Raw genomic sequence first — 9,290 nt, 5'->3', positions numbered from 1 at the left:
TAGGTCACCAGAAATGTGCACTGATGCTTTTGAAGCTCCTGTAAAACGCCTCTCTCCACTCAATGCAGAAATAACAAATGACATAAGATTGACCATTTTCTATTTCCATTTTCTCCACAGACGTAAGAAGAGCCTGTTGTCAGTCGACCACTCTTCAGCTCGTGAGGTGTACCCTGAACATACTGAAGCTTTAGGTGGCTTCTCCGTCTTTGAACACGTTGGCATCTTCTGAACCTCTTTAAAATGGAGGAAGGCTACCAAAACCGGACTGCCTTCATCAAAGGCGCCAAAGACATTGCCAAAGAAGTCAAGCGGCAAGCATCTAAGAAGGTCGGCCGTTCAGTGGATCGTGTGACTGATGAGTACAGCAAGCGCTCCTACAACCGGTTTGAAGAGGACGAGGATGAAGATTACCCCACGCAGGGAAGCCAGGACGGGGGCTATTACCGTGGAGACAGCCAGGCGGCCAACGACGATGAGGGCGGCCACAGTGACTCCACGGAGGGTCACGATGAAGATGATGAGATCTACGAGGGCGAGTACCAAGGAATTCCCCGGGCCGAGTCAGGCAAGGGCAGCCTGGCTGGAGGTCCCGGCTCGGTGAGGGCCGGCGCTCAGCAGCTCACAGATGTCGGAGTGTCCGAGGCTGAGAGGAGGAAGGACCAGGAAGAGCTGGCTCAACAGTACGAGACCATTTTACAGGAGTGTGGCCATGGGAAGTTCCAGTGGACCCTGTACTTTGTGCTGGGGCTGGCTCTCATGGCAGACGGTGTTGAGATCTTCGTGGTCGGGTTTGTCCTGCCCAGCGCTGAGAGGGACATGTGCCTGTCTGAACCTAACAAAAGCATGCTGGGTAAGACTCTTTCACAGTGTCTCCTCCTTCTGTTGTACAGGTTGTGGTTTGGCTGTGTCACATATTTTGTCTATATTTTTCTTACAGTCAACAAATCTCCAAAACCAACCCACTAACAAGTATTGGCTGGGATTCTTATTCCTCTGAGCCATAGAACTTCATTGGTGTCCAAAAACTATTAAAACACATCAATGAGCCAAATTTTGGGCTACGAGTTCCTTCGTTACCATGAACATGGGTCCTTTGAATCAATCCTATATGGAACAACTAGTAGAGCACCAAATGTGCATTAATCCAGAGCTGAAAATAGTCCTCAAAGAATACACCATTTACTGCTGTTTGAGTAAAGTTTGCTAAAAAACTACAGTGCCCAGCTGTTTAAGGAAAATACTTAGCCTTTAAAAAACAACAAGTGTATATTTGCAACCTGTTTTTACAGGTTTTTATCTTCAGTGGCTTGGGGCTGAGAGACAAACTAACTTATTATTGGTTCATGAGATGTATTGACTATTAGAAAACCTGTTGTAAATCCAGCTGTCAGCCCATAATCTCCCAGTAAAAAAAATGACAGAAAAGAGTTACTTTTTAATAGTTTGATTTCCTTTGCTCTCTCCTCAGGTCTGATTGTATATTTTGGGATGATGGTTGGTGCTTTCCTCTGGGGGGCTCTGGCTGACCGGATAGGCCGTCGACAGTCTCTTCTCATCTCTCTCTCCATCAATAGTATCTTCTCCTTCTTCTCCTCCTTCGTCCAGGGCTACGGCACCTTTCTGTTTTGCCGACTCCTGTCAGGTGTTGGGTAAGTTGAAAATGGTGTAAAATAGTTTTTCTTATTCTGATCTGATTTGCTTCACTGTTGGATATGTTTTCATTTACAGGGAGTGAAGGTCTACAGTTACAATCCAGGACAAAGGGAAACAAAACAAAAAATACACTTTTAACAATAGTTAGAATATAAACTAATTACATAAATCATACCTTTCAATAATGTATGTCTATAGAGGAGTGAACTATGTTATATGTCTGACTGCACCATTTTGAGTTTAACAGTAGTAGAATAAAGTCTGAATAGAGTCTTTTCATCATTAATAATTAAATGTGATTTAGTGAAGTGTCAAATTGAGATGCTAAAGTCATTTTAATTTGTGATCACTTTCCTTTGAGTAAGTTTTACACCAATATGATGGACTAATGCAAGCAAATAATCCTCAATACAGTTATTCAAACTAAACAAGTGGCTGACAAAGAGTATTAGCAATTTACCGATATAATGTATTAATAATAATACTCACGAAATACGTGGTGTTTCAGGATACTTAATAATAAATACATTGACTTAGCTCTTGGTTCTTAGCACAAAATGCTTTTCATCTGGCAACTCTGTGTGCTTAAACTTTAAAAAACACAAGGACTCAGTTGGTTTCTGATGTTTGCAGGATTGGTGGCTCGATCCCCATCGTGTTTTCCTACTATTCAGAATTTCTGTCCCAAGAGAAGCGTGGTGAGCACCTCAGTTGGCTCTGCATGTTCTGGATGATTGGGGGAATATATGCATCTGCCATGGCCTGGGCTATAATTCCACATTATGGTGAGTACAGTGACCAATCCCTGCATTTATGAAGTTATGGTTTGCTACATTTGCACTGTCCAAGCTAGCTGATCATCTTCATTTTGACACTTAAACACTAAAAATGTCCAATGAATCCTTTATATTAAATAGTCTTGCATAGCCAGTGTTCTGCAGTGTGGCTGATCTTTGACTTCCCCTGAGGGAGGAAAAAGAAGAACATGGTTCATTCAGTGTCACATCAAATTAAATACATTCCAGCCTGTGCTCTATGAAGATTGATTGTCTGGCCTTATCCGTTACTGTCTTGACTCACATTTGTAGGGAAAAGCGAAAGCATAAGGTGTGAGCTCATTTCTTTGTGTTGGTTGTTTTTGTCTTCTCAGGATGGAGTTTCCAGATGGGCTCGGCGTATCAGTTCCATAGCTGGCGTGTGTTTGTGTTAGTGTGCGCGTTTCCCTCTGTTGCAGCCATCGCAGCCCTCAGCGCCATGCCAGAGAGCCCACGCTTCTACTTAGAGGTAAGCAGATGTGCTTGTTGACAACAGTCTGACTCTGTTAGCTGTCCTACTCATGTACGAGTCATTTCAAATGTGGAATATGTTGAGTAAAGATTTGAAATGAATGAAGATCTATGCATACCGATATCATGGAAAGGTATGACGTTTACTTTTCTTTCTAACAGAACGGCAAACATGACGAAGGCTGGATGATTCTGAAGCAAGTCCACGACACTAACATGCGATCAAAGGGACACCCGGAGAAGGTGTTTTCAGTGAGTATCTCTGAGAAAACATTGTTTTATTAAATCATATCGTTTAGATTAGCTCACAAGCAACACTTATACGTATCTTGGCTCTTTATGCCTTTACTAGATAGCCGACAGCATGAGAGATGATGGAGGAGGAGGAGAGAGAGAGAGAGAGAGAGAGAGAGAGAGAGAGATTGGGAATGAAATGCAAAAACGGGTCCTGGCCGTCTTTAGTAAAAGCTGCAGAGTTATTAAAATGTAGTCTCCATTTAACACAGCTTGAACCATACAAATAGTTTCCCTTTTACTCTGAAATCGTTACCCCTCTTATAGATAAGGGCCAAACAACTGCTTCCATATTTCAACAACAATACGTGGTTAAAGGTACAACATGTAGTATTTTCCAAAAGAGGTATTTTTGTCAAACAATTTGTGAAAATCGAACCAGCTCATTATAGCGCCCAATTAATGTTACAATGCAACTTTTCCACATCCCAAACATTGTCATCAGGCTTTAAATTAACATTAAATGTCAAACAAGTTGTGGCTTTCAAGAGTGTTAATGCATTCTAATTTTAGGAGAAAAGCAACAATACTATTTCTAATAGTTTGCTTCATCCTTTACCGCTCACTGTCTTATCATGCCTGACATTCCTCTATGGAGGACACACCAACAGGAGGAAGAGTTTCAGGAAGTCTTTTCAGAAAAAACACAAATACAACCAAAATTCATTTCTTGACATCTGGCTAAAGGGCTTGCATCTCTTTCATCCAAGGTCACCACAATTAAGACGGTGAAGCAGATGGATGAGTTGGTGGACATTGGCACCGACACTCCAGTCTGGCAACGCTACAGGATGAAGATCATGAGCCTCTCCCAACAGGTGAGTGAAGGAGGTTTGATGTTATGCAGGCAGTTCTGGACCCAAACTGTGACCAAGTTTTAAAAGCATGAAATAAAACGTCATTAAGATGAAATCTGAGATCACTGCTCATTTAACAATGTGTTAGTGTTCTTTTACAGTGTGGGGCTGTTAAGGACCTCAGAGCTGCATAGGTTGAATGACCCATAGATGGAGGCGTAACGTCCAAGAGTAGCCAAGAAGTTAAAAATGCCGTCTTTTCCCCCTATATTAATTTTCTTTCTTTCTTCACCTACATCTAGTTTTATGTGTGAATTAAACAGCCTCCACCTGCAGACTTTCTCTGCTGCTTTCTTTTGTCTCCGAAAATTAAATTTGGTGAAACAAACAAGCATTTTTTGCCAACAGTGAAATCATGAACACATATTTTACTGTCTTGTGTTTGAGCTCGTGTTTTTTATTGTGTTGCACATTGTTGCTGCACCACTGCTCCAAGCAGAAACTTGACCACCTTTGTGCCTGATTTTAATTCTTATTCAGCCTACGTTCTGCTGCTCGCCTACACCCTCCGTTTTCTTCTGAATCTGCTTCTGCACCACCTGCTAAATGCCGACTGTAAATAGTCTTCACTCTTAATGTGGAAGCTGTAACAATTTTGGGGAAACATGTTGCATTCAAGTTTTACCTCCTATTCATGAACTTTATTCCGGCACTTCGTTGCTGCTCAGAAATGTCCGCTGGAGTCACTAAATTGCAATGTGTGTCAAAATAACATAATTTAATCAGGAAAGTGAACTGAGAAGAATCTTATGAGAAGTCTAAATCTGGTGTCAATCACGGTTTTCTTGTTCACATGTTGCAGATACGGAATAACATTCTAGCCTGCTTCAGCCCAGAATATAAACGGACGACGTTCATGCTCATGGCTGTTTGGTTTTCCATGTCTTTCAGGTAAACTAAAGACTCATAAAACCTTTGCTATACGTGGGAATCACGTTCACTTTTAAAGGCTTATTTCATCTGTCCTGACTCTAAAAACTTTGCAGCTATTACGGTCTGACGGTGTGGTTCCCAGACATGATCAAGTACATCCAGAAGCAGGAATACGACTCACGCACAAAGACCTTCACCAAGGAACGAGTGGAGCATGTCACTTTTAACTTCACGCTGGAAAACCAAGTGCATCTCCAAGGACACTACTTCAATGACAAGTAAGTGTTTTGTGAGCCGCCGTTTTTAGGTGAGGCAGTTTTAATAAAACGTTTTGCTGAAAACCTGTATCCTGTTTACTAGGTTCCTCAACCTGAAGATGAAGTCCATGGTGTTTGAAGACTCAGTGTTTGAGGAGTGCTACTTTGAGGACATCACCTCCATACACACCATCTTCAAAAACTGCACCTTCGTTGCAAGTTTGTTCTACAACACAGGTAAACATCGTCAGAAATTCATCGGTGTGTTCAGTATTGATATGCACAGAGGTCAATTCTTTTCTTTTTGAATAATTTTGTCTATAAAATAACAAGGTATCCAGCAAACCAAGAGAAACATTAGCATTCATCTGAATGCTAATGAATGCATCTGAATGCATATTTCTGGCCAACCATTACATTTTAGTCTAACATTCACTCTCCTTTCAGCTCTGTTTCGGTCTCCACCACCCCCTGAGTGAAGTATCTGGCTCTCTAGCTGCTCAATGCTTCACTATGTTCACACACTAGTCACTAACTGTGTCTGACTGACTTTGGGCGCTGGGCAGGTAGCGAACTGTGTGTTTAACAGATTTGTTTTGCTGAAAACAGCTGATGAGATCAGTGAGACTGAACCAAAACAGTAAAGTGATGTGAAACCACAGTAATGAGTTAAAATAGATTAAAACGCTCTGTAGAGCTGAGGGGGAAAGCAGTCAGGTGATCATTACATATAGTCATTTGATACATTGTTAGGGTAAAAATATGGATTATTGCAGCTTTAAATTGATGTAAAACACTTTAGGTGAACTGTTTTAATGATCTTTTTATTGCCCACTTTTATTACACAACTGCTCAGCAAAAAGCAGTCATCATAAATATGAATTTTAAGTAGTTTTTATTGCCGCCTGAAGTAAAAATATAGAAAAGATCAAACACAGATGTTCAGCAGGACTGCAACCATGGAAACATTCTGCTGCTAGTATCCCTGGGTTACACTGAAGAGGACTGTTGCCCTAGCAACATAAACAAATCCAGACAGCAGAGTGGTGCAATTAGCTGTGAAACAGTGCTTCATGATGACCAGAACACAGATGTAACAATGGGCTTGTTGGATAATCAGAAACAAAGCTTCTTCCTAGACACAACTTGACATGCCAGCTTGTTTTTTTCCTTTATTTTTCTTTATTTTTCTTTATTCTTCTTTATTCTTCTTTATTCTTCTTCTCTATTTCAACGTGCCTTTTGTTTTGTATGTTTGCTGTTGTTCTTGAGATGTTTTTGTTCTTGAATATCAGCTTCTACCGAAGCAAGTACCACCCACCACTTGTTTTACACTAACTATAGCTCATTTATATGTGAATGCTTTGTATATAAGTGTGTAACTGCACACAAAAATGCACTCAAAAGTGTTAGTGCATAGAGGGCATTCGCTGCATGGTTTTGATTTCTGCGTGTTTACTTTCGATCAATGTGTCAGTTTCTGCCTGAGAAAACAGAGAAGCTCTTGAATCCCAACAGAAACCGCCTCAGCAGCTTTTACAGCAGCAGTATCTCCTCATCCCCGAAGCCAACGATGCATTCTTTTATGTTTATGTCATTTGAACATCTTCAAATATACGATCATTCAGCACTTTTATGTCTCCCCGACTCCCTTTAATGAAACTGTTGTTGGTTGTTGGTATGGAAGCACTTTCAGCATTGTCATCAGAAAATATAATCATGCAGTTTTTGCGGCTGCAGGCATCAAAGTATAAACAGAGAATAAGGTAACAGGCCTTGTAACCTCTTCTGTTTTTTCCCACCGTTATTCATGTTTTAAAAGTCAACCGTGATGGATGCTGTTTTTTTTATGTTTGATCTCTGCCTAAAAGAGATTTTGATGAAAAACAGCTGCTGGCAGAGGATTGGTTGTGTGGTGGCTGTCCTTTGGCTGAGAGATCATTCAAGATTTGGTTTCAGGGAGCAACAATGAAGTCAGATGCTCTTCATCCCCCAAAAATATGCTTTCCATAAGGATGATAGTATAACCACAACAATTATAAATATTATGTGAATATACGTAAAGTCATGTTGATAAAGACCTGATATGATACATTATGTTGTATCTGTACTACAATCTCTGCTATAAAGAGCACTGTCCCTTTTGTTGGTTAATATTCACTTCTAGCATCTTTTAGATGATAAACTGTAAGTACATTTTTTAAATTTTACCCGGAAAGTAAGATTTTCCATCCTTGAGGTACGTCTCCTGCATACAGCCCAAACAAACTCTATAAATGTGCCTGCAATGCCTGAGAGGATTTAAATGAGTGTGTCAACATTTCTTTACATTCAGAAAACACAGATTTAAACATGAAACTGTAAAAGGTATAGGGAGACAAAGGTAGGATTTTAAAAAACCCATCACCAGTGGTAATCATACAGTTGCATTTATGACATTTAATTTCCCAAGTATTTATAAATTTCAGAGCAATAACAGCTCTCTCTCTCTCTCTCTCTCTCTCTCTCTCTCTCTCTCTCTCTCTCTCTCTCTCTCTCTCCTTGTTCTCTTTCATCAGATTTGTTCAAGTACAGGTTCGTCAACTGTAAACTGGTCAACAGCACGTTCCTCCACAACAAGGAGGGCTGCATGCTCGACTTCAGCGACGACTTCAACAATGCCTACATGATTTACTTCGTCAACTTCCTCGGCACGTTGGCGGTGTTGCCTGGCAACATCGTGTCAGCTCTATTAATGGACAAAATTGGGCGTTTAAGGATGCTGGGTAAGTAAATGCAATCAATGCAGATAATCCACTTATGGCCGTAGGGGCTATTTAACTCAATGTAATTCTGATTCCCCTCTCTCTCTCTGATCAGCGGGGTCCAGTGTCATATCTTGTATCAGCTGTTTCTTCCTGATGTTCGGCAACAGTGAGTCGGGGATGATCGCCCTCTTGTGCCTGTTTGGTGGCATCAGCATCGCCTCGTGGAACGCCCTGGATGTGATAACAGTGGAGCTCTACCCCTCGGATAAAAGGTAACACGACATGCACAAACTCATGGCTGTTTTTCAGATGTTGATTTTCTGTTGAATTATGAACTTGTGTGGGGTAAGAGGGGGAAATGCAAATACATAAATATTGTATTTTATTAGTTATGCTTAGTTTTTTTATTTTCTATTTCTATTTATTCATTTTGGGGGGAGTGGAGGATCTCCTTGCAGCTGTACAGGTGCAATTGTTTCTGTTGACTGGTGATCACATGATGTGTCCTTTAAATAGAGAGCTCATTGCTGTCAAACATGCTCTGATGCAGGTTTCATGCTGGAACACGTCATCACATTTGTAAGCATTTTGACTGCAAATAAATGTACCCAGAGGATCAACATATGAGGCGATTCTTTTGGGGTTTTTTCCACCTCTGGAGTGTCGCCTTTTCTGCTGACTTAGATTTTTGGAAGCACAGATATTGTTGTATGTTGTGTTTTGTGTTAATCAGAGCCCCAACTGAACTCAAAGGCAAAAACATCTGCCACTAATTAACACCTTAGTTCATGTTTGTTTAATCCACTCAACACCGGAGTGTTAAATAGAGCTTTACTTTGATTAAAGAGCTTTGGAGGAGCACGTAGGTGGATTTTAATACATTTGGACACAGCCAGGCAAGTTGTTTCTCCTTGTTCCCAGGCTTTATGCTAAGCTAAGCTAACTGGCTCCAGCAACACATTTAACTGACAGAACCTTATGTGTTGTGGAGTCACCTTTACTTCAAATGATTACAGAGAAAATCTAGTAAAACCATAATCTGGCACATTGAAGTTGTGAATTATTCATCAGTATAGTTAAAACTCCTCTTTGTATCAGTTGCTGAAACTCTTTTCTCCCTCTTTTCTTGTCTTCAGGACCACAGCGTTTGGCTTCCTGAATGCCCTCTGTAAGGTGGCGGCCGTGCTGGGCATAAGCATCTTCCAGTCATTCGTCGGCATCACCAAGGCTGTGCCCATCATATTTGCTGCAGGCGCACTCGCTGCAGGTAGTTTCCTTGCGACAAAGTTGCCTGAAACACGAGGCCAAGTGTTGCAGTAA

At 41.0% G+C, this 9,290-nt stretch overlaps 1 protein-coding gene across 1 annotated transcript; it reads left to right on the top strand.

Moving 5' to 3' along the window:
- Nucleotides 1-243: 243 nt before the first annotated feature.
- LOC306708578 (synaptic vesicle glycoprotein 2A-like) lies at nucleotides 244-9,290 on the top strand (the record flags this gene model as incomplete). Its single annotated transcript, XM_079176441.1, has 12 exons — nucleotides 244-853; nucleotides 1,472-1,652; nucleotides 2,290-2,441; nucleotides 2,807-2,940; nucleotides 3,105-3,194; nucleotides 3,947-4,054; nucleotides 4,896-4,984; nucleotides 5,080-5,244; nucleotides 5,327-5,460; nucleotides 7,782-7,988; nucleotides 8,083-8,242; nucleotides 9,107-9,290. 12 exons carry the CDS (start codon nucleotides 244-246, stop codon nucleotides 9,288-9,290), a joined length of 2,214 nt encoding a protein of 737 aa, XP_079032567.1.

The sequence above is a fragment of the Pholis gunnellus genome (genome assembly GCF_910591455.1).
Source record: "Pholis gunnellus genome assembly, chromosome: 16".
In the NCBI taxonomy this organism is placed as follows: Eukaryota; Metazoa; Chordata; class Actinopteri; order Perciformes; family Pholidae; genus Pholis; species Pholis gunnellus.
The sequence above is the reverse complement of the archived record's forward strand: the minus strand, read 5'-3'. Positions and strand labels throughout refer to the sequence as shown.